This window comes from Homalodisca vitripennis, chromosome 8 (assembly GCF_021130785.1).
Source record: "Homalodisca vitripennis isolate AUS2020 chromosome 8, UT_GWSS_2.1, whole genome shotgun sequence".
Lineage (NCBI taxonomy): Eukaryota > Metazoa > Arthropoda > Insecta > Hemiptera > Cicadellidae > Homalodisca > Homalodisca vitripennis.
In genome coordinates this window covers 40,882,992-40,908,790 of record NC_060214.1, presented here as the reverse complement: position 1 = coordinate 40,908,790, position 25,799 = coordinate 40,882,992, and the positions used below count along the sequence as shown (strand labels likewise).

The 25,799-nt window shown below is 33.6% G+C and overlaps 1 protein-coding gene across 1 annotated transcript in view; it reads right to left on the bottom strand.

Moving 5' to 3' along the window:
* Positions 1–5,008: 5,008 nt before the first annotated feature.
* The window catches only part of LOC124368114 (ATP-binding cassette sub-family C member Sur-like), an 82,539-nt gene continuing 61,748 nt past the window's right edge, over positions 5,009–25,799 (bottom strand). Inside the window, exons 20-29 of the mRNA XM_046825388.1 lie at positions 24,934–25,145; positions 19,046–19,267; positions 17,099–17,256; positions 16,370–16,565; positions 15,670–15,907; positions 15,365–15,489; positions 13,328–13,515; positions 11,952–12,055; positions 10,725–10,921; positions 5,009–6,741 (exon numbers count right to left, since the gene is read on the bottom strand). Coding sequence (XP_046681344.1) covers positions 6,595–6,741; positions 10,725–10,921; positions 11,952–12,055; positions 13,328–13,515; positions 15,365–15,489; positions 15,670–15,907; positions 16,370–16,565; positions 17,099–17,256; positions 19,046–19,267; positions 24,934–25,145 — 1,787 coding nt within the window. The 3' untranslated portion in view covers positions 5,009–6,594. The remainder of the gene's footprint in view (positions 6,742–10,724; positions 10,922–11,951; positions 12,056–13,327; positions 13,516–15,364; positions 15,490–15,669; positions 15,908–16,369; positions 16,566–17,098; positions 17,257–19,045; positions 19,268–24,933; positions 25,146–25,799) is intronic.

Below are 25,799 nucleotides of genomic sequence, written 5' to 3'. Positions count from 1 at the left end.
ATTTTCCTGTTAAATCAGCTTTTTCAACATAGGACTGTCAAAAAAATAACAATTTTAGTTCTTTACTCAGAAAAAGAGGTGTTTAGGAAGGGAAAGAATTGTTTACATAGGAAAAGTAATGTTTGGGACAGAAAAAAACAGCTGACAGCTGCCAGGGAAATTATTATTTTCACAGATTTCAAGTGTGTTGTACTTAATGGACAGAGACCATTAACATACAAAGTGATGAAACAAATTTTTATAAAAAAATCAAACTAGGTATTGGTTTTGAATTTTATAAGCATTTACTTTTCAATTTAAAACAAGAACATATCTGAATAAATGTCATATTTATGTAAAACAATATCCACTTGGAAAGGCATTATACAGTGTTAAGAAGTAGTTATTCTTGACTTAAATCTTTAGCCATCATTAGAATATTGCTACTAATGCTACTGTTATATATAAATCATAATAATAATAAATGGCTGTAAGTAATAATTTATGTACTGTAAAATAACTACTTTAGGACTTTTGACGTTATTTGGTGTTTATTTAATCTTATTTTAAATTGTATATTTTCAATATAATTCAACTCTTGATAAATTAGTCCTAGACATTTCAAATACTATACATGATCTCTCTTGGAAAACCCCTATTTATTTTGAGGTCAAAAGGTTAAAGGGTCTGTTGGTCTCTCCGTTTTTCTGTGCGATAGAAAATTCCTAGGGACTTGAAACTTGATGGGGACGGTACACAGATTCCTCTTGGTCCAAGGACGAACCTTATTTCTTGGGTGTTAAAAGAATTACGTTACCCTCTTATAACGTTATGTTGGGTCCATCAATATGCAACTGTATTTTTGTTTTGTAGTTGTATCTGTTTTAAACAATTTTTCACACATTTGGCAGTGGTTTAATGATTCTTATTATAAAAAATCCTATAAAATTTAGTTATGTATCTCTTAAAATAAGACCTACTATATTTAGTACAGATTAAATTGCATTACAGTCTTTTATTTATCAAAGTTACTTTTATCTAATATAGTTAAGAGTACAAACAATAATACAAACAGTAAATTAACCCGTAACAGACTGGACTAGCCATATAGACATAGAGATATGTTCAGACCTCACACAGAATGTACATTTTTAATTTTATTACCTGGGCTGATACAAGTTAATTAAAATCAAAATGTATAAAACTGTAAGGAATTTCATTTTATTTCGAAGATAAACAAGAAAAATACCTCATCAAGATACATTTTTCAGTAGCTCAGATACAAGTTGTACTAGAAATAGAACTAGAAGAAAATAAGTCCCTTGTCAAAGCAATCGCTTCAAACTATACAGAAATCTTAACCAAGATATCTGAGCAAGAATCAACTGCAAGAAAACACCTCAAACATCTTGAAAATATACTTAAGGCAGCAAACGCCCAACTACTTTCTAATCTCCCTCATGAAACCACCCACCATCTGAATACTCAAAAAAACAAGCCCATTTTATAGCACCTCACTTAAGGTTGCAAAGAACAAAATACTACAGCTACAATGCCCTACACTTGAAGAAGAGTTAGCTCAAGAAAACCTTACACCTGAAAAAATACAAGTAAATACAACCGAAAGAGTCAACAGCACTCTGACTAACAGAGCTGATGAAAGAGATACTAGCAAATGCAGGCAAACTTTCATTAAAAATCCTCCACAGAACTCTTTCATAAGGTCACATGGGGAAAGTTATGAAGACTTCCTTTCAAATCATATAAACTCCTACAAAGACCTCATAAACATGAAGACCAGGTGCTACAATATAGAACACAATACTTCACCTTCGTTGGAAAATAACGAAGATAAAAACCAGGATAATGTTTTAGTCAAAGCCAAACAACCCAAAGAAAAACACAAAAGTTACATAAATTACAAAACGGTAACATTTTGGAATCAGGACTACAAGAAAATACTTGTGAACAGAAACACAAACAAGTTGGGTCAAAAATGAAATACACAACAAATACTGGGAAAAACATAAAACTACTACACCAAAACATAAATTGGCTTTCAAGTAAAATAGACAGATTATCCCATTTTCTAAATGATAATGATCCTGACATATTAATATTAACAGAACATGGCCTTACACAAGAAAACCTAAAACAAACACACATTGAAGGCTTTTCACTCATTGGTGGCTTCACTAGGAAAAGGCACTCCAAAGGAGGTGTGGCAGGATATGTAAAGCAGGGCCTTGAAAAACATGTAAAGCTCCTAGGCACAAGTGAAGATAAATTTTGTGAACTAATTTGTGAAACTGCCACTTTTGAGATAAAATTCAGGAAGGACAATATAAAAGTACTTGCTGTGTATAGACCACCAAGTGCAAACCTGGATCATGCCATTAACATACTAACACATGAGTTAGACAAAGTGCTCCAAACAAATGCTCCCATAGTAGTTATGGGAGATATAAATGTTGACAATTTACAACAAAACAACACAAATGACAACCTGAGAAAAGAAAATACAACATCCTACATAGATAGAGCAGACAACAAATCCCGAGCATTCTGGCATGTAATAAACACAGAACGAAAAGCTAGCAATAGTGCAGATAAACAGATACACCTTCATACAAATGGTAAAGTAACGGAATTCGTCAGCCACTGGAAGTAGCAAACTGTTTCAACAACTTCTTCTCTACAATCGCACAAAGAACACTCCAAGATAGCCATAATAATACAAACCACATCACACAGCAGGACTTGCCATCACCAACAATAAATCGTTTTAAATTTCAGCCTGTAAATCAGAAAGATATAGAAAAAATCATAGACTCCCTAAAACCAAAGACATCAGCTGGTATAGACGAGATTTCATCAAAATTAGCTAAGACTTGCAAAGCTGAACTATGTGGCCCCCTAGCAGATATCATTAATAAATTATTCAAACAAGGAATTTTCCCCAACAATTTAGAAATAGCCAAAATCTATCCCAAGTACAAGAATGGACCTCAAACAGACACTGGCAGTTATCGGCCAATTTTCTTGATCTTTACTTTTACTAAAATTATAGAAAAAGCAGCACTTGAAAGACTACTAAAGCACCTTGAAAACAACGATCTGCTAACACATCAGCAACATGGGTTTGTAAAGGGAAGATCCACAGCCAGTGCTCTAATGCAACTGATAGAATATATCATCGACCAGCTAAATGAGGGCCGCAATGTAACCAGCCTTTTTTTGGACTTCAGTAAGGCCTTTGATTGCAAAAATCACGGCCATCTGCTTAAAAAATTAAAAAGCTTGGGCATTGAAGGAACTGCAGCTCTCGGGTTCGAGAGCTACCTGAATGACAGGAAGCAGCTAGTTGAAATACATTACTCCAAAAATAACATAGCTCAAAAAGCCCAGTCAAGTCTTGCTCAGGTCCAGAGAGGAGTGCCGCAAGGATTGGTTCTGGGTCCAATACTGTTTCTCCTACTTACTAACGATCTTCCCAGCCAACTAGAGTAAACTTGCCATACAGTGATGTATGCAGATGATACAGTCATCACTTTAGCAAACAGAATACCAGAACAACTTGTAAGATATACAAATACAGCATTAAACATGACAAAGCAATACTGCGCTTCTAATGACCTGGTCTTGAATGAGAAAAAAACTGTACAAATAAACTTTTCTTTAAAAAAACAAATCACTTAACCTGCCATTAACAGACATAACAGCAAAAAGTCAAACAAAGCATCTAGGCATCATAATAGACTCACAATTAACATGGAAACCCCACATTGACCAACTGTGTAAAAAGCTAAGCTCAGGCACCTACGTTATTCATAGGATAAACCAGGTGAGTGGCCAGAGCATGGCTAAGGTAGCTTACTTCGCTTTACTTGAATCACACTTGAGATATGGATTAGCTATTTGGGGAGGATCTGGCAACACCTATAAGGAAAAGGTTTTAATACACCAAAAAAGAGCTCTAAGATGCTTGGCCAGACTTCACTTCCAGGAAAGTTGTCGACAAACATTTAAACAACTCAAGATCCTCACTGTAGTAACATTCGAGAAGTAATAATCCATGCAGTGAACACTAAACAAATTAGACACCAAGACCTACATCAACACAGCACCCCTAATGCATAAAATTTTAATCTACCATCCCACAAACTCAGCCTATACAGAAAAAACCATCTTACATAGGAGCACTCTACTACAATCACCTACCAGAAGACTTAAAAAGAGAACCACCACACCGCTTCAAGAGAAGTCTGACTGAATGGCTATCTACAAAACCATTCTACAATGAAAAAGAATTTTTAGACTCACTTATTTAATGTAAACTTTTAAGTAACTTTGACGCCATGTACTGATCTCTATGATTATGTCAATAAAGAATATTGTCTATTGTCTATTGTCTACTCGATAAATTTACTGAACATATTGAAACAAGAAAACTGTCTTACTTAGATACATATTTTAGCAGTTCCAGATGATATAAGTCATATTATCCCTAGGAGTTATGTCATTACTATTATATAAGGTGTGAGTACACCACACCATGTATCATGTAAAAGTCATCATTGAGTTTGCATGCAAAAGTTTCAGTAGTTAGGCTACATGTGTTACTTTGTCAGAGGTTAAAATTACTTGTATTTTTTCCTTGCCCTTATGATTACTTAACACCTATGTAAAAATGTTAATTTTGTGTAAATTCCACCATTTTGTGGAAATGCACCATCATTGACCTCGATGTTGCCTCTATAGAAGAAAATTTTCAAACAAAACATCCATTTGTCAAGGTCCATAGGTCAGTTCATTCTGAAGATATCGTGCGAACAGATAGACAAAGAGAAATTAAATCTTTCTATGAAATAAATTATTTATTTATCACAGCAGCAAAGAAAACAGCAAAATGTTTAGCACAGTGCTTGACAGCCTTGGATGGTACTTCAATTACCTATTAAATTGTGTATCGAATTAACCTAATTTTTTTAATGTCTTACAAAGGAAAAAGTAAATAAAATGCAATTGCTAGGTTCACACGTGGTAAAATAATTTATTAGCAATAATATCATTGTTGTACATTTTTTTTAATGCTAGGTTTTGAATATTCTCAGAGATAACATCACAAAATTATTGTACATATTTACAGTGAACATTACCAAAGTGCTTAAATAAGAAAATACAAATACAAATAAGTAAATAAATAAACAACTTACATCACAGAATAAAACAGAGTTAAGGTACACCAGTTAAAAAAGTAAAGTAACAGCAAAGTAAAGTAATGTTAAGGTACACCAGTTAGCATTAGTTTAAGAATAAGGAATGCTCTTGTTAATAAAATTACAAAATTTGTTGTAAAAAATTTTCATTTCCTTTACTAGATTTTATATTAGTGAAAATAAATACAACCGTTTTTAATACATGATTTTATGCAGTTGTTACTTCCTTACAAGTTCTCAGGACTATGGCCCTAGGAGTTTGTCAGTATTTAAACATTTTTTGTACCATCTCTTATTATAGGCTGTAGGGACTATATCCACACTATATAACATATAAATGTAACAATTGAAAATATCTAGATTTAGTTTTTACTAGTTTTAACTGGAGTCTGTTCACAAGGCAGGTATTTTTTGTTCTCAACAGTTGGTATCATTTTGGGAATGGTAAAAGGTCTGTGATTATCACATTCTTGTAACCCATTTTCCAAACTGAGATATTTGTTGCAATTGTTTGTATAAGCTAAAAATTCAAAAAAATATAATGTCTCAGGAAAAATACACTGATGTCTCCTAATTGTATTTATAGTATAGCAATAATTAATATCAATACTATTACAAAGTATAAAAAAATTGAACTGTATTTCCATTTAGATTGATATTTAATTTTTTTATTTAAAATAACAAAAAACTGTGCCAAACCAAAACAAACTTAAAATATTATTTCCTGTTTGCATTGTTATTTAATTTCTAAAACTAAGAACTCAAAAGGTTACATTTCTATCAACACATCAGTTTATGTGCATTATTAATACATAAATTATATAAATAAAATGGTGTTTTTATTTTTGAATAATGAACAATTACACAAATAATCTGACATAACTCAGTCTACGAGGTACATCTGTTTTCTTTTAGTAGATAAAATAATAGTGTAATATGTCACAACAAACAAATGATCTCAATTTCAGTAGAGAAATGTGTTGCCTGTATCCGTTGCTGGCGTCTCTAAAGCGTTAAATCGATTTATTCTGTTTCTATTTATTTGTTATCAGCAAATCTTAATAGAAACTATTAAAATACATTTGTCAAAATAAGATATCACTGTCGTCCCATTTTAAATGGCTGTTACACATGTTTTTCAAAGTACAGATATAATACACAATCACTCCAAAGTGTATTAAAGGGACATACTAGTATTTTAAATTGTTGCAGCATTGTGTCCTTATAAAAGGCTTAAAAAAGTTTTATATAAACAGTGTATTATAAAGTCTAACTTAACAGCTGTTTCATGAAAAATTAATGTCTACAAATCACAATGTGGTTATAAAATAGTACACCTTATTCTTAATAAAAAAATCTTTCAAGAGGATGACTAGAAATATTATTTACAAGTATGTCACGTTGAATCCTGTCCTGCTCGCAACATGGAGGAAAAAATGCCCAACTTTTGTGCAAGAAGTTGTGATGGGCTTCCATCTTCCACCACCCGACCAGAATCCAGGACCAACACACGATCACAGCTGAGCAGACTGGATAGTCTGTGCTGCAACACAATATAACCTGTTGTCAATCAGTTTGGGTCTTTCACCACCCAGCCAGAGTCCTGTACCTCTATCACAGATGTGCAGACTGGATAGTCTGTGCTATAACAAAATATAAACTGTTGTCAATAAGAGTGGGACATTCACCACATGGCTAGAGCACCAACACACAATCACAGCTGAGCAGACTGGATAGTCTGTGCTGCAATACGATATAACCTGTTGTCAATAAGTGTGGGACTTTCACCACCCGACCAGAGTCCAGCAGCAACACACAATCACAGCTGAGCAGACTGGATAGTCTGTGCTGCAATACGACATAACCTGTTGTCAATAAGTGTGGGACTTTCACCACCCAACCATAGTCCAACACTAACACACAATCACAGCTGATCAGACTGGATAGTCTGTGCTGCAATACAATATAACTTGTTGTCAATAAGTGTGGGACTTTCACCACGCGTCCAGAGTCCAGCAGCAAGACACAATCACAGCTGAGCAGACTGGATAGTCTGTGCTGCAATACGATATTACCTGTTGTCAATTAGTGTGGGACTTTCACCACCCGACCAGAGTCCAGCACCAACATACGATCACAACTGAGCAGACTGGATAGTCTATGCTGTTAAGTACCAATGAAAAACAGAAAACCATAGCATCTTTTTCAAGCTAGGCGGGTGAGTAGCTACTTAGTAGTTTTCAATGGATCATGCAAAATTGCTCAGTTAACGATTTTAAGAAAAAGTATCTTTGAACACAAACATTTTTGTAATCACACACCTACTGACAGAATTGCTTCTGAAGCTAAAAACATAGAATTTAGAATACATTTGACGATACATGCAAAACTAACTAAGTGTAACCAAAAATACTACCATAACAGCCTATTTTATTCATAAAAACAATGGGGCTTGCACTGACTAATTTTGGCCTTTTGGAAATATAAGCACTTTGGATGTATAAATCCACACCCACTTATTGAGTTTCGGTACTGGTAAGTTTACGAGCACACTCTGTATGTGTGTTTACACATGACTTTTTTTACTTTTTATTAAGATCTACCATGCATTGAGGTAGAAATAGGGCTGGAACCCGAAAAATGGCTGTATTTTTGTTTTCTAACTTCACAATGTCCCAGAAAGACGAAATTTTACACACACAAATAAAAATGAAAGCATTTTCATAAAGAACAAGCACCCAAAGGGATTTAAAAAGGGTTGCAACCCATAGAAAAACCATATTTTCTATTTCAACTTCTTGATAGAGTGGAATAATGTAATTTACAATACACATGCCTTAAGGCCTCAACAGATAATGTAAAAATGTTTCATGAAGATCATCATGCATAGGGGTTGAGGTTACAACCCCTAGAAGAACTATATTATATTTTTAACATTCCCTCTATTCTATAAAGTTAAAATTTGATACACCTGTGTATATAAACTAAACAAACTATGGGTATCTTAGAGCGGAAGTAGATGACGATGACAGGAAGTAGTCGCTTTTTAACCGAAAAAGACTTTCCAACCTATGTATTTAGATATTTTCTTGGTCAGGACAACAATCCAAATGACACTACAGTGTTGGGAATACCTTAGACCGGAAGTGAATGACAGTGGCAGGAAATACACTTTTTGACCTAAATAAACTTTTCAGACCAACATGTTTTTTTTTTATCGGGGCAATAATTTAAATGATACCACACAATGAAAATACCTTATACAGGATGTGGATGACAGTGACAGGAAGTAGACACTTTTTGACCAAAGAAAAAACATTTTAGATCAACATAGGTATCTGTATATTTTCTTAATCAGGGCAACAATGCAAACACTACTCCAGTACCAGAAACACATTAGACCGGAAGTAGATTACAGTGCCAGGATATAGTCGCTCTTTGACCAAAGCAGGCCTTTCAGACCAATGTGTATGTATATTTTCTTGATTGGGGTAACAATACAAACTCTACTAAAGCAATAGAAATACAATAGACCTGAATTATAGTCTATTTAAATGGCCAGATGTAGACACTTTTTGTCTGTAGTAGAATTTTCAGACCATTTTATGTATACATATTTTCTTTATCAACAATGTAAACACTACTATAGTGCCAGAAATAATATAGAGAGGAAGAGAATAAAAAGGCAGAAGGTGATTTTTAGCAAACTACCCTAGTGTGTGAAATATAATTGATCCGAATGGTTAATTAATCACAAGCTAAACCTAAAGTAAGAGCCAGTGCCAATTTTGTTTAACTTTTGAAAATTTCAACAATAAACCCAATGAAATAATATATAACTTAAATATGTGTACTTACGATTAAAAACTATTATTATAGGACTCTATCATATTACATCATAAGTGCACTCACCAAAATTACTATGGACTTAGTATTTCTCTACTTGGATCTGAAATAGTTCAAGTCTAACTGAAATTGTTGAAGGTATTCATACAAATATTATGTAATTTTATATGAAATGTTTGTATTTCATAAACTGGTTCTCATAAACCCACTTTCACTCCGACTTTAGGGTCCCAATATATTGTCCTTCAAACTAAAAGTGCAATTATTCTGTAAAGGATCGGGAAACTGGAATATCCTCCAGTGATCATCATTATTTTCAGGATTGTTTATTTGTACCGTTAGTTAGTTAGATTTTATATAATGTAACATTTCACAACCTAGTCAGCCAGTACAATTTAAGATTATTTTTTTTATTCAATGTTCCGGAACTAAATTATCAGCGGAGTAACTACCTAATTGGCACGTGTATGAATATTTTATCGTAACCCTTAATAGCATCCCAACTACGTGACCGATTTGACCTCACGCGCTATGTCCGTAAGTAAAATTTTTATTTTCGTATTATTAAATTAGCCCTTTGATGCCAAACATATAAAAATGAATGTAACGTAAAGTAAAGTTGTAAATAGTAAAGTAACTTACCCTTGAAGATCTGTTATTTGCTTGATTGAAATAGATACAAGTTGTGGCGTCGTCCTTCTGACGAGCACATTGTTGTAATAAGTTTTTTGTGTCATTAAATGGCTAATACCATCACGAATTTGTTTTAGGCGAGCTCACGTATCTCACGTATTATTTGAGTAGATGGCTACCACTTTCATAACTTCTACTCCTCTTCTAGTAATTACCGACTAGAAATAACCCTTCTTAGACTACAGCTTCAATGTCTCGTGCCAAGACACCGATGCGCGGGTTTTGAGTCTACATATTGCGAAGGGAAGTAAAATCTTAAAGTTTTATAAAGGAAAATATCATAGGCATAATTCCATAGAACATTGGATATTTTAGGCCCACCTATCAGATATACATTTTTAGTTCTAGTACTCTAATTGGCAGCAACGTGGCAAGGCATACGTTTAATTTACCAACTAAAAGTGGTGCTTGTAAGTTTCACTGATTAAATTGAACTTATAAGTAAACTTTGCAATTCGAGTATTTATTACTACGACCTCAGAAGTCACCACCCCCTGTGTTATCGTCATTCGGTACATATTACACCATTTTAAAAGAATATGCCTAGGACATATCTGTTTTTCAAGAGGAATTCCATGCAAAGTCGCAGGTAAATGTTAGTATACACTTGTGTATATTTAATTTCAATAAAGATTGAAGTACAGAAAACACTTGCTTTGCCAGGACTTGAACCCCAGTCTCTTACTTGCTGGGTTAGTGTGCTACCATTACAACACAGAGCCAATATTTATATACATCCCTAAACAAAATTTTTAATTAATTTTGACATAGTAAACAAATAATTACCATTAGGCCCTTGGCAGTTATTTACACATGTTAATTACACTAAAAATTATCATCAGTTTCCAATTTTTATTAACTTCTGTTATTTAACTTTGATCCAGAACATCGTGTAGTTCTTTTATAAAACTTACAGAGCTTATAGTTAATTTTAAAACTTTACTACAGTGCTTGCCGTTAATACAGAAGCAGGATATTAATACATACAGCAATAGTGATGACCGTCCTATTAGCAAACGCTTGAGCTGCCACTTGTAGCAGCTTCTGCTCAGTGACTGAGTCCAGTGAACTAGTGGCCTCATCCATGACAAGGAGAGCAGCGCGGTGTAATATCGCACGAGCAAGGCACAGCAGCTGCCGTTGTCCACAACTCAGGTTTTCCCCTCCCTCTCGCACCTGTCCATCTGTAGTAAAACATAAATACATACAGTCATAGTAACAAAGTGCATTATCAATTAGGCTACACATAGGAGCTGACATTTTTCACGTATAATTTTTCCTTCCTTCCTCGCATGCAGCACCGTCTGTGGTAAAACACAAATTAAACTAGCTAAAATTATGAGTATACTGTTAGCAAACTCCTGTGCTGCACATATATGAAGCAAGTTTTTCTTCTCAGTGACAGAATCCAGTAGAGTGGTAGTCTCTGGAATATTATCAAAATGTTCTTACACAGTGTCTGAAAATTATGCTGCATGATTATAATCTCAAAATATTTCAGCCTCACTACTGAGAGCCATATTAATCTGTCAACATGTGTTAAATAAAACTGGCAGGATCAGTAATGTGTGTCGACAAGTGGGTTAAGCTTTATCATGATTGGCTGGAGTTTACCCAATCACTGATCAATATGTCTTCAGCGATCAAATGGCTTCTTTATTATAGGCTGCTAAATTTTTTATAATATAATACTATCCTTTTTGTAGACGTTATTTTTTTCCTAATTGCTTCTAAGATTTCTCTTATTATCCTTGGTTAATAGCTGTTTTAATAGTATGATTTTGTAACTACATCCTGCTATGGCTGATTCTTTCATATCCTGATGTACTGTGAGCCAAATGTTGTCATGAATTCAGGTAGATATTATATGCTTTGTTTCCCCAATGTAGACTCAGCCACAACTACATGGAATTTCATATATTCCATACATACACAGCAAAACCATGTCCTACAACGGTAAACTTTTGATGCTGATACATTTACCCATAAGGCCAATGTGAAAATATTTGCTAAGGCTCAGCCAAATCCCATGTGTGACATGTAACATAGTATACTCAGTGTTCCTCATATTGTAATAAAGATTCATTCACAATTTTAAGTCTAAAGGTCAGATAATTTTGAGATATTGTGCAGACAGTTAGACAGACAAAAATTAAATTTTTCCACCCCCATGAGTAATAAACTTATACCTCAACCAATAAGATGAGTACTTACCTAAACCTCCGAGTTGTGTAGCTACCACTTCTTTCATCTGAGCTATTTCTAGACACTCCCAAAGGTCTGTGTCAGAAAATTCACCTCTCAGATCTAAGTTCTCTCTGCAAAAAACAAAAAAAGTTATAATCACCTTAAATCCAAATTCATAAAAATTGGTGTAGATTATATTACAAGGCGTTGACAATTCTTTGAAAGGATAAAAGGATTTCAAAGATGGGCCATAGTTATTTTTTACAAAATAGAACACTAAATTTTGAGAAAATGTAAAAAATCTTTTTTTATCTAAGAGTTAAATCTAGGATCCTTCACTTAGTTGTAAAAGGATATTCACACCTCCCTTACTTGTATTTGTCCCTCAGGTCTGTGTATTCTGTAATAACTAATTAGATTCATAGACGCCTGTTCTCTAAAGTTATTTTGGCTCAAGAGGTAAGCTCCTAGGAACTATTTCCTGGTTTTCCAAACTGGATGATCAGTCAGCCCTATGTACTTTGGCAATTCTCTGCCTTTCCACAGAGTCTGCCTTCCTCAGATGATTCCAAAGAGGGCAATGTTTTGTTAGCAATTAAAAAAAAATGTTTAAACAAGTTCAAATTATTACAAAAATGGTGAACAAATCTGTATATATGATGACAACTTGTCAAAGTAAAAATTGACTCAAAATCAAGATGTCATTCTAACTCACCCCTCTGATGGTGCACTGTACTGTGCAGTGGAATCACATGTGCTTCTCATGATTGTTCTAAACTTTTAATTTTAATTTTTACGAGTTCTTAGTTATATGTTTATAATACATTTTTTATTTGATCAACCTTATATCACTTTAACACTTGAAGGATTCCAGCTCACAAAACCTAGTGTTCTATTTATGTAGCAAATAAAAATGGCAAATACCTGAAATACTGTTATCTTTAAAATTATCTATTGTCGAAAACTAATGTAAAACTATTTGGTTTAACACCTTCATTGTTGCTGTACACTAATAAAACTGACTACTCTTAATCTGACTCTGCGCCATAAGGCATCTGTTACAGTGTGTTAAATGTCTATGTGTTAAACCACTATTGGCAGGTCAGCTGGAAAAGTAATTTTACATTGAATACAATAATTTTATCAAATGAACTAACAAGGTTGTTAGGGTCCAAACTTAGCATATTTTGAGCCTCCTCTGCATTATGTGAAAATACTATGGGAAAGCTTTTAGTTCCTTGTACGGGACGGAAACAATCATTTCAGAAACATCATGTTCTCACTGTAAAAGTAGGTAAATATGTTAAAAATATAATCCTTTATTACCAAATTAAAAAAAAAATTTAAAATCCAATCACAATAATCCAATAACTCAATTTTTTAACTCACTGACCACAGCTTACCTAATGGTGCCACTGAACATAATGACATCCTGAGGAATCACAGACAGTCTTGACCTCATGATCTTCAGCGGAATCGTTGTGATGTCAACATCATCGATCAGTATCTTGCCCTCGCTCACAGACACCATGTTGAACAGAGACATCACCAGGGAGGACTTGCCACTACCTGTGCGACCGCAGATCCCGATCTGGAATGATCACATTGTTTGATCACTCTATAAGAAATCCATTGATTTCAATTTTGCAATCAATCATAACTCCTAAGGTATATAAAAATTACTTTTTAATTAACGATTTTGATTTTCAGTATTGTTTAACTCAAAATAACAAGAACAAATCTAGCAATCTTCAAAAGCCATCTAATCATTTTAAATTCAAATAAAAGCTTAGACAATCTTGCTGCTGAAGAAAATCAATCACAAAAATAAATGAATGATCAATCACTATAGAATAATTTAAGCAAACTATTTAGCAATAAATGACAAGAACACTAAGCAAATTGTGTTTTCATTAAATGAAAACATTTATAAAGATAATAAGCCAGAAAATTATTAAGAATGTATCTTGATAGCAAATTGAGTTGGGACCAAAATAGCTAGAATAGTTTATCTCTCATGCAACTTAAAACACTGTTTAACTGAGAACATGCTGATAACCTATTACTATGCTTTATTCCATTCCCATTTGACCTATGGCATTACTCTACCAGATTATAGTAGTAGTGCAATAAAAGCACTTAGATAGCAGAAAAGTCTTTACAGGTTATACAGAATGTTTCATATAGAAAAACTTGTGTTCCTATTTTTTTTTATCTACATATAAGGGGCTGTAACTAAATTATGTAATGCTAAAATCAATCTTTTCAGACCCCCCCCGCCCTTGTAATGGCTTGTAACGATAACATTAACAGTGTGTAAAGTTGCTGAAAACCTCCCTCCCCCACTGAGGTGTTACTTAATTTAGGGACAGCCCCTAATGACGGTTCTAAATAAATAGCTCTACATATATAATACTGCTACTTTGTAAGTGTTAAAGAACAAATAGTTAAATTTTCATCTAGGCATGAAATTCATAATAACTTCTGTATTTTATGAAAAAAAAACTGTTATAATTTATATCAGTTAAATTAGAAAATAACCAAATGCAGCTACATATTTAATCAAAGTAAAATATTTTAATAAGTTGCTAAAGAAAGCAAGGTCTGTATCACAAAAATAAAATTTAAACACGTTTAAAAATAATTGTTTGAATTAAATGTATTTTATTGTGTTGATGAGTTTTTAGCCTGGCATACTACAAATTTAATTTTTTAGATTTTATTTATTATATTAATTGATTATATTTGGGGTGATTGCTAAGATTTTATTTGAGTTTATAAGTAATTTGTCAGTTTATTATTGTTAAGGGTATTTAGTGTTGTAATGTATACCTATTTGTATTTATATGTTCCTGTACCTGTACATATAGATTTGTATGGTTAGTGGCATAGCTACCTTGCAGAAGTTGGTGGTGTCACCCCATCGAAAGTAAAAAGCAATAAATTTTATATGATAAAGGTCATGGATAATTTATTATTTATAATATCACCAACCAAAAACAACACACTTCAAAAAAAAAAAGAGAAATGTTGTAACTGAAATGTCAAAGATCGCAAGTATGTGACAGGGAATCATCGTCAGGCTCTTTTGCGGGAATCCCAGAACTATACATAGAGCTGAGCTAGTGCTAGTGGAGGAATCCCCAAAAAAATAAATTTCTGTGCTAGCGATTTATTTTATTTATTTATTTTTTTTGTACATTGTTCTTAAAGTTGAGAGACCGGGTGACCTTTTTTGGGGTGACACCCGGTGCGGCCCACCCCCGCCACCCCCCCTTTGCTACACCACTGCGTACGGTTTAGGTTTAGTTTTTTACAATTCTGATAAGGTCAATTGCACTGTTGTATGTGACTAAAGAGTAATAAATATCTTGACTCTTGTTTTATTTCCTATTGTAAAGGAAGCAATAAAATAAGATTTAATTTTCTTCAACAGATACCTTCTGTCCAGCAGGAATGTGTAAATCAAGATTGACTATAACTGGCTCTCGGTTTGTATCATATTGGAGAGTGACTTTCTGAAACTTGATGTCTCCATTTTTTGGCCAGAGAGGAGGCACATAACCTGAAAAATTATAAATAAAATAGTAATTAATATTAACAATATAATTAATATTATATCTAAAGAATAATGCTCTGATTATAGATATAACTTATAACCATTCATAGTACACAAATTGCTGAAAGATACTTAAGGAGTTCGTTGTTCCTAATATTAAAGTAAAGTCCAAACTTTAAAACTCACCGCAAAGTCGGTAGTCCTCACTGGGTGCACTGGCGTACTGAGTGACTCTCTCAACAGAACCCATATACATTTCCATGTCAGCTAGGAACTTAACCACCCAGTTGAGGTATATAGGAACCAGTAGAGTGTAATTGATCGCCAAACCAACCAGTGAGGGGCTGACCAGTTCTGGCCATAATGCTGCAGACACCAGCGACACCACCATAGCGACAAAGACTATCAGGCCACCCAAGTAGTCCTGTGGGCAACAACTTTCATTTTAGACATTTATTAAATTTTAAAATTGTTAGAAAGAGGAAAAACACAATATATACAGCGTTATATTGTTATATGATATAGAATCCATGGAGCAAATATGTTACACCACAAAGTTCACTACTGGAGCCTGTTTTGTTTTCTTGTTAAAATAATAAAATATTCAATACTGCTTTTTAACTGTTTTTAATTATTATTAAGTCAGACTAGTTAATGGTTTAGTATAATTGTGAGTACTTTAAAAAAATTTTATGGATATTTGTTTCATGCCATCAGCTAAAACATTTTTGACAAAAAATATTTGTTTTCTAAAACATGAAACTACAACTTTTGGTTGTACACTCAAAAGACTAAAAGAATTTGGTAAAGTAAAAAGTTCTTTTAATGCTTGAGATAATTTTTAAATTATACTTTCTTTAAAGAAAAAATTATGGAAAATGCTAACCAGAGCAATACCAAGCCAGCGGTTGCAGGAGTTAATAATCAAGAAGGCGTTGGTATGAGTGTCCAGCTTGTGGAAGAGTGCTGTGGTGAAACGTTGCTGCTGCCCAAATGCTCGTATTGTCTCCAGTCCGGAGAGTGTCTCAGAGAAGTGGGACAGGATGGGGGATCTGGACATACTGTCTAGCCGCTGGAGCTCTCTGAAAAATAAGAAATCAATCATTATGGAACTATAGAGGTATTGTGTTGAAAAATAATTTTAAAACACTTAATTTAATTACATTTACGCCAATTATTTGGATTTATCCAACTTGATACTTGATGTTACATGTTAAGATTAGTTTAGTTTATTTGAATTGTACTTATTTTACCACAACCTTTTGTAATCATTCAGCAAAGCTGGCATTACATCCATATCTGACTTCTAAATAAATCTTCTTTAGAACTGTAAATAACTTAACACTATGGATTGGTTCCAATGTTTTGTAAACATCCAAATTTTCATACATCTATATATTTTGTGCATAATTTAATTTATACTGTGAAGTGTAAACATCACATTTCAGGATAAGTATTAAGTAAATGAGTTCTTTTATAAAAAATCAGAGATCTCATACTGGAGCCTTGAGGCATACTCAAACGTGAAGCAAATCTTTGAAAAAACTCTGAAGGAACTCAAATACAGAATAATCTGCCAAAGACATAATTTTAAGATCAATAATGCAACACTAACCTGGTAGAACACCTGTAGAATTTCTGCACCATGTAGTAGACCAGGCAAATAGGTGCTGCTAGTGCTATGAACCAAGGAGTCACTATACAGTTGACAAGGACTGCTGAGAAACATAACAGCAGGAACTGAAGCAGTCTTTGAAGTGATGTTGCTATTTTCTGGAGACGATAAAAGAGAAACTGTTAAGTATTCAAGAAATCTAAATACTACTTTTATATTCTTTTCAACCAAGAACTCAGGCAGTAAATAAATCTTTTTTTTTTATATACGATACAATGAGGATTTACATCAACATGTTATAAGTTCTTAGATTACTTTATAGTTGAAAGTTCAACTCATTGGTGAACTCCACAGAAATTATGAGAAATTATGTTGAACGGTTAATGAAAAAGAGAAAAAGTAAAAAGAGTGGCTTTTAGAAAAGTTTGAGATACCACCAGTCTCTACAATACAAATCAAGATAAGTTTATCTTTAGAGAAATCAAGAAATCAAGAAATCAAGAATCTTTATTGTTGTCCCACTTAAAAGTATTAACAATGTCAGAGCTGGTATGAGTTAGGCCACATCAATTGTCACATTTCTTATAACTAATTAAAATTCCTTAAAACCAGTTTAAAATTCAACATTTACAACTAATTAAAATTCCTTAAAACTAGTTTAAAATTCAACATTCAATGTTATTAAAATCACTTAAATAAACTTCCTCAACTGAATAAAAGGCTTTCACTTTTAGCCACTTAATTAACATATTCTTAAAGTTCTTAGTGCTCATTGTTTTGGCGTTGAGAGGTAACTTATTAAATAGTTTTGTACCAATGTAGATATAGCTATGTTGGGATTTGCTCAGCCTAGTATATTTCACATCAATTAAGTTTACAGATCTGGTATTATAAGAATGTACAGAGTTTCTTAGGCTAAACGAAGTCAGATTTTCTTTGATAAAAACCAGGCTTTGCAAAATGTAAATACTTGGCAGCGTTAGTATACCTAGCTCTATAAAAAAAGGTTTACAAGAATCTGTTTCACTTATGTTCACAAGGCATCGAATAGCTTTTTTTTGACATTTAAATACTTCCTTTGCACCACCAGAGTTGCCCCAAAGAATAGTGCCATACAAAAGGTGAGAGTGAAAAAGTGAAAAGTAGGCATTGATAAGTATACTAGGACTTGTACATAACTTGAGTTTCTTTAAACAAAAGATAGTTAATTTCTTTAAACAAGAGATAAGTTAATCACTTTTAATTATTTCAAAAATGACTTCACACACTTCCTGTTTGTTTAGATCTTGCCTTTTAATAAATAGTTTGTAAAAGTGGATTTAGAAGCCTAGTAAATAAAGAATAAACAGTCTCAAGGTCTGACAACATTTCCATTAACCAAAGTAAGGTTTAAAAAAATAAATTACAGTTAGCCCACACCACCCTGTGATGAAAGTGGTATGGCCTTACGTTCATACAGGGTTTTGTTTATTACTTATTTCTCCAAATTTGACTATAATTTCAAAATCATATCTTCATTACACAGGGATCCTCCCTTAGTTTTGAGAATGCTTATAACTTGTGCCTACCATTCACAGTCACATGGGTTAGTAGACCAACAACATAGAGCAATGAAAATAGCATCATAGTTCCATTTTCAGATCAAAACTCATCATTAGACTGTCTTCTATTAGCATTTTTGGATATGGATATGGTCTTGAAGGATAAATTGCAATTCTTAGTTTTTCGTTCTCTTCCATTCCAATATAGCATATTAGTCTATATGTTTGGGAATCCATTTCGATCTCATCAATGACCCTGAACTAAACAAGATGAACTATACTACACTTTCGGTAGTTTTTCTTTATTTAGAATTTTATGGATATCTTGCCAAACTTTAAACTTAAATATTTGCTTTGGTTTAAAAAATATTTTAAGTTTGCAACTGTGGAGTGAAATAAAACGTACCTTATCGATGATCCCAAGGTCTGTAGAGAACCTGTTCATGATCCTGCCAAGGGGTGTGGTCTCGAAGAACCTGACTGGACAGTTGAGAAGGGTTCTGAGCATGGTGTCATGGAGTCTCCGCCTGGCCTTGGCACCACAGTACTGGCCTAGACCATTGGTGATGAGGGATAGGACGATGGAAGCTACAGATAGCACCCCATACACTGTCAGGTAATAGAGAGCCTACATCAGAAGAGGGAATACTGTTAGTTGAAACACACAATAACTGTTGCATATACAAATGAGAGAATATGTATTTAATAACTGCATCTTCTTCTAAAACAAATATTTAGTAAAAAGGCATAAACAAAGATAAATTTCATCCTAAATTACATACAGATATTGTAATTTATTCTAATTACAAATAATTCCTCAGGAATGTTCACCTGTGGATGGTTAATACCTTCCAAAGAACCTACACTAGGTACAGAGAGAAAACTGACGTGCTACTTATATCTGGAAAACCCTATGAATGTCATGGAGCAACAGATGTTGAAATATTGGAATAGAAGGGTGGATCGATAAGACTAAAATCTCCTGTTTAGGATGACTGTTGGAGTAGGTGGAGCTCCTTAGTGTTAAAGCCTGTTACTACCCTGGACATTAAAAAATGCTATTCATTGCCTGCTTTGACTGGAGAGGCTGGAACAGAGCTGGCCTTACCTTCTTCCAAAGTAACATGACTAAGATATAGTCCGCTGTCCTTCCTCATGAGATCTCAATAAGAGATGGCCCCTACCCCCCCTTGCCCACCCTGAATATCCTGTAACTCTGAAAGCAAGTGCAAAGATCCTTCTAAGACTAAGTGTGATAAAAATATTCTCAGCTTCTCGCCCTAAGTGAACAAAAAAATTACAAATAATGGAGAAGATTCTCTAGGAGGTAAATTTAGCTTAGAGGGGTTGAAGTAATGCATTAAATGAAATGAAAAATGTCTTTATTGAATACAACGTAAAACATATTCAATTGGCGAGGTAATTGGTATATGCATGCTCCCTATAGCTCTTAAGGGAGCATGCAATTAAGGGAAGTTTTCCCAATTAAGATTATATTGGAGTGTCTACTGCTAGAACTTGCAGATATATAATGTCACATGCACGCCCTACTTATTCAGGATATTCAAGAAATACATCACAGGACTAGTGGTTATTTCTATTTGGCACATGCTGACAATAGAACTTGCAACTACAAAGCATAAATTTTCTTCCCAAAAAGATGAAAAATCGTCAATAGAGTCTTTATCTCCCTATCCTGTGAGTTTTATCCGAATTCTTTGAATAAAAATTCGATTCACACATCATAATTTTATTCGGATCATCCTTAAATTCTTGATCAAAAGCCACTTCAATACACATTTTCTATTCTTGTTTAGATTCACTGCAACACAACACACCAGTGTAGGAACATTTTGATAATACACTAACCAACAGACTCTAGAATTCAGTTACTCCAAGCACAAAACAACCTCAGCAATAAATTGCTCAGCAAAGATAATAACTAATCAAACGTTCTCTCCAAGCAAACCACTTCTTAACTGAAGGAGCTAGTGGCAACATGATCAAAGTTCTCAAAGTGATATGCCTGAAGATAGACATAATTTTTCTTGATTTAAATCTCATTTTGACTTGACCAGTTTTTGCAGTTTTGTAAATTAATTAGACCTAATGTCTAATTGTATTTTGTTTCCACATTATCAGAGTGTTCTAGAACATCATTGCATAGGACTTACATTGTAATGCAATATGGGTGCCCCATAAGCATTAAGTGTATTTTAGACAAAATTAAAAATTACATTGTTAAAGAGAATTTAATGAAGAGTGGGTTATACAATATTTTTTATTTACAGACTTAATAGTGAAATTGTAATCAAAAGAGCTAGATATTTTTATGCCAAACTTGTTCATTTAGTCATGGCCAATGCTTATACAAACAAAGAAAAACAAATATTTCTGGGAAAACCAATTTTGACTCAATATTTTTAGGTTATTTTAAATAGATATTTTAAATTAACTTAAATTTGCTTAGACCACTAACATTCTATGTACCTACCATACTTCTATCCAGTTTTAGCTAATTAGCCTGCTGCTAATGAATAAATAACAAGTAATTGGTTTCCTGTTACTCATCTAGAATGTAAAATACAAGTAGTACAACAGAAAAGTTTTGGTAAACTGATTAACTACAACACACTACTATGCATGGGTATTTAACCTTATAAGTGCTGACTACATTCACCTGCAGTGCTTTATGTTTTAGGAGTTTTGCAAGCGTATGTTGAAATTAAATAATAAAAAATCATTTTTAAAAAATCAAAATAATTAATATAGTGCAATATATTAAATATCTTTTTTCAGCGAAAACTGCAGAATAAGAAAATGATAATTACAATAACTTATTGTTACATGTTAAAAAGTGACTAACTGGTTTTTTAGAAAACTATTTTTGTTTTACTTTTTCACATTTAGCACAACATAACACTTTATTAAACTTGCTTAAATAAAAAAAATAAATAAACATTTATTATAAATAAAAATATATACAACTTACACATTTTGTTTTTAGAAAAAAGCATATTTGCCTTCGCTGAAAAGCCTTAAAAATCTGTTATATTCTATTAATTCAATTTCTTACTATACATTCAAATAATTACTTCAACAGATGAGTTTTATAGCAACCCCAAAGAGTCGTTTTTATTTACAAATTTCTAATTTGTAAAAGTTGATTTTTTTATTGGTGCGGTTTTTAAAACTAAATAAAAAAATGAAAAACAACCTGCATTGACATAAAAATGCATTTATTTGAACTACAGTGTCATGACATTAACGTTTAAAAATGATTTCTGGCATATGGGCTCCATTTCGTTCGCGTAGAAAGCCCAATCGAGAAGTCCAATTTTCGAATACTCTTTCCAGCAGCTGTGGTTGAATTCCGCCAATAACTCAACGAATGTTAGCTTCCAAGTCATTTTAAGTTTGTTTGTGGCTTGTCAGCGTATAATTGAGACTTAACATATCCCCACAGAAAGTAGTCTGTTGGCGTGATATCACACGACCGTGGGGGCCAGTTGACACTACCTCTAAATGAGATGATACGTTCACCAAATGTTTCTGCCAAGAGGCCAATTGTGTCGTTTGCCGTGTGGCACGTCGCGTCGTCTTCAAGTTCGTTTAGCTGAGGAAAGAAAAAGTCCCGTAACATTGCCCGATAGCGTTGACCATTTACCGTAACAGTCTGGCCAGCATTGTCTTTAAAAAAATAAGGGCCAATAACACCACCTGCCCAAATGGCGCAACAAACGGTAAGTTTTTGTGGATGAAGGGGCATACCAACAAATTCTTTTGGGTTTTCATCACTCCAAATCCGACAATTCTGTTTGCTGACAAAGCCGCATAACCAGAAATGAGCCTCATCACTGAAAAAAATCTTGCCTGCAAAAGCTGGGTCACGTGTTATCTTATGTTGAGCCCATTTAACGAAATCAAGACGCTTGCGATAGCCTAATCGTTTCAGTTCTTGCACCAACTGAATCTTGTATGGATATAGGCCTAGATCCTTCCGTAAAATATTCCATAGAGTTGAGTAGCAGATCGCTAATTGCTGCGCACGATGACGAATCAACACACTTGGATCCTCTTCAACACTATGAGTAACAGCATCAACAGCCTCTTCGGTCCTTACTGTGCGACGTCTCTGCCGATGCTTGTCAACAAGAGTGTGGGTATTACGAAAACGATTAACCAAAGCTCGAATACCTGACTCTGATGGACGATTATGAGGTCCGTAAATCGGACGAAGAGCTCGGTAAGTTGCCCGAACTGAACTGCGGTTTTCAAAATAAATTTGCACTATTCGCAAACGCTCTTCTTTTGTAAGTCTGTTCATGGTTACTATACAATAATACGCACTAGACACTACAAATATTGAAATGACATAAGATAATAAACAAAGATCAGCTGTTTTATTCAAATTTAATTGTTGTGTTTAATAGTGGTGCCAACTTAAAAACCACACCAATAAAAAAATCACCCTTTATTAGGATTAAAAAAAACCTTAAAATCCTCAATTATCTCTTTAGTTATCAACAATAACAAAATAACTTGTATAATGGTGACTCCCGTACGCAAGGAATATTCCAGCTGATGATATGTGTAATTAAAATCACAATGTAGTCTAGCGACAGTATTTGTGACAAAATAAGACGGCATGTGGACAAATTAATAGGGCCGTTTTTCTAGTTTATTACTATATAAAATACATTGAAAAATATCATAAATTACCGTATGTTATGTGGTAAACATTGACCTAACCTCCTATAGTGTGTGTTAGCACTACCAGGCGAGGTCAACACTTTTAGGGTTAAATAGTGTAACAGGGTGATTAGCATTTAGTGTTTTAAAACATTTTGGGTTATCCTACATAATATTTGGAATAAAACTGTGGGTTTCAATTTAAAAAAATTCAAACTCCTCTTTAAATAAAGAAAATTTTAAAAAGCATTTTACAGAATTAGATGTGATTTAAAAATATTTAAAAATGTGCATGTATAAAGTGTGGCAAATTTTAATTAGAATACACTGTTTTCTGTTCATCTTTGAATAACAGCTGTTAGGCATGTGAACCTTAATTAATCACATGGTTGTAAAATTGTCTTTTGTTAAATTCCGTGGATTCAGTTTTTTTAGTCCTCCTCTGTAGACTAATGGTTATAGTCTCGGCTCTCTAACCGAGAGATCACAGATACAAATCCAGGGGAGGTCCAATCATGTCTTTGACAATAAAAAAAAAACCAGTGCACTTCGAAGCCGGCATAGCTGATGCTGAGGCTTAAATGAGAAAAAAAAAAAAAAAAAATCAGTTATTTAAACATTAAACTTTGTCAGTCAATGAAGGACATTCTTTCAGTGTAATAAACCAATTTTAAAAGAATTTATTGAGGAGGGATTTAGTTAGTTTCACTCATGCTTTGGATAGTTAAAATACTCTTAAATTTAGAAGTGATTTTGTAAAACTTATAAATTTTGCACTATGTCATTTTAAACTGCAATAAAATGTAACCATGGTAATGAGAAACAGTTCATTTTGATTAAAATTAATCATGCTTCCTTGTCCGCTGTGAGTACAGACTTATGTTTATTACAATAATTTGGGTGTTATTGTGTTATAAATGGTTTTTTTAACTCTTAAAAGCTATTACTATGATCATGATTCTATAATAAATGCCTCGTAAACCATACAATAAACATAAATCAAGTGGGATTATTTAAAAGAGTAAAAACAAAAAATGCAAAACAGGTGTTTTGGGTCTGATACACTTATATAAGAAAATCATTGACTCCGTCAACTTCCACCAGAGCCGGCCACCATTAATTTAAGGTGGGCCCTCCCACTGGCTTTACCACAGACCAGTGACTCTCATAAGTGTACACCAGACCACAAAAAATCACCAACGTCAGGGGCGGAAATCAAACCCGTGACTCTAAGGCCAACTCCCACGTCAGAGAGTAATGCCTTAGACCACACAGCCATCCTGACATGATGTCTGAAATGTGCAGATAGCTAAATTAGGATACCCGCAAATGTTGTTCGTGTCAACTGGATTGCATGCCAGTTCTATGGTTAAAAATCTAAAACAGTTTTGAGTAGTTTTTTAAAATTAAAATTGAAAAAGCTATTTTGAATAATTACTTTTCACTAATTTTGTAAAAACCCAAAAAACTCCTTATTTGGAGAGGAGATTGAATTTTTTTTATTTAAAAACTGTTTTTTTTTTATTTCATGTACTTTAAAATTGCTCAATATTTTTAAACACTAAATGTCCATCACCCTGTATATAAACCTGGTTGCTAAACCTTGGACACTTGACTGCGCCTGTCCTCTGTCCACAAGGAGAGCCAGTAGTCTGTGACAACTCGCAGCCCCTGCCAGGACACTGTAGTCGCCAGGTAACCCAGCCCCAGCATCACCCCACAAGCTCTCAGGTACCTCAAGTAGATCACTCTCTCTATCTCCCCGTACTCCCTCTCCTCCTGAGACTGTGATGTACCCCATTCTGCACTCTCCACTGGTAAACATGAGAAGTTAAATATTATTTAATATTAACATCATTTTATGGTAGCGCAAACAATTTTAAACAAATACATAAGCTGGGGTTTTTTTAAAGAGTAAAACAAAAAATGCAAAACCGGTGTCATACCAGAGATACATTAAAAGCCTAAGGTTAAATTTTCAAGAGGACTGTTTTGACATTATTTTAACACTTATGAAATGAAATGACATTTTAATTTTAGACTTGTATGAGCAATTTTAATATTAGATGGAAAGATTTTTTTGTGTGTTGAAAAATTGTACACAATTCTGTAAAGTTTGCTTTTACATCTTTCCGAAGATGTGTGATAAAAGAGAGGTTACAATTTGAACATTTCTAGTTGGGAAGTGATCCTACTTTGGGGGACAACACATGAACACTTTTAATATGCCAAAAAAATAGGCATTATTAACTTAGAAACAGCCCCAAGTTTAAGTTTTCTACTTGTAACCATTGGAAAATTAGCAGGGGGAGACTTTATATGAGGGCTATTCAGAAAGTGAGGAACATTTTGCAATTTTTAAAAATCAAGTACAAGAAATATGTATACATGTGAAAGAGGGACTAAAATTGTACTTTTCTACATAACCACCGTACAAATTCAGGCACTAATCATAGCAGTGGACAAGC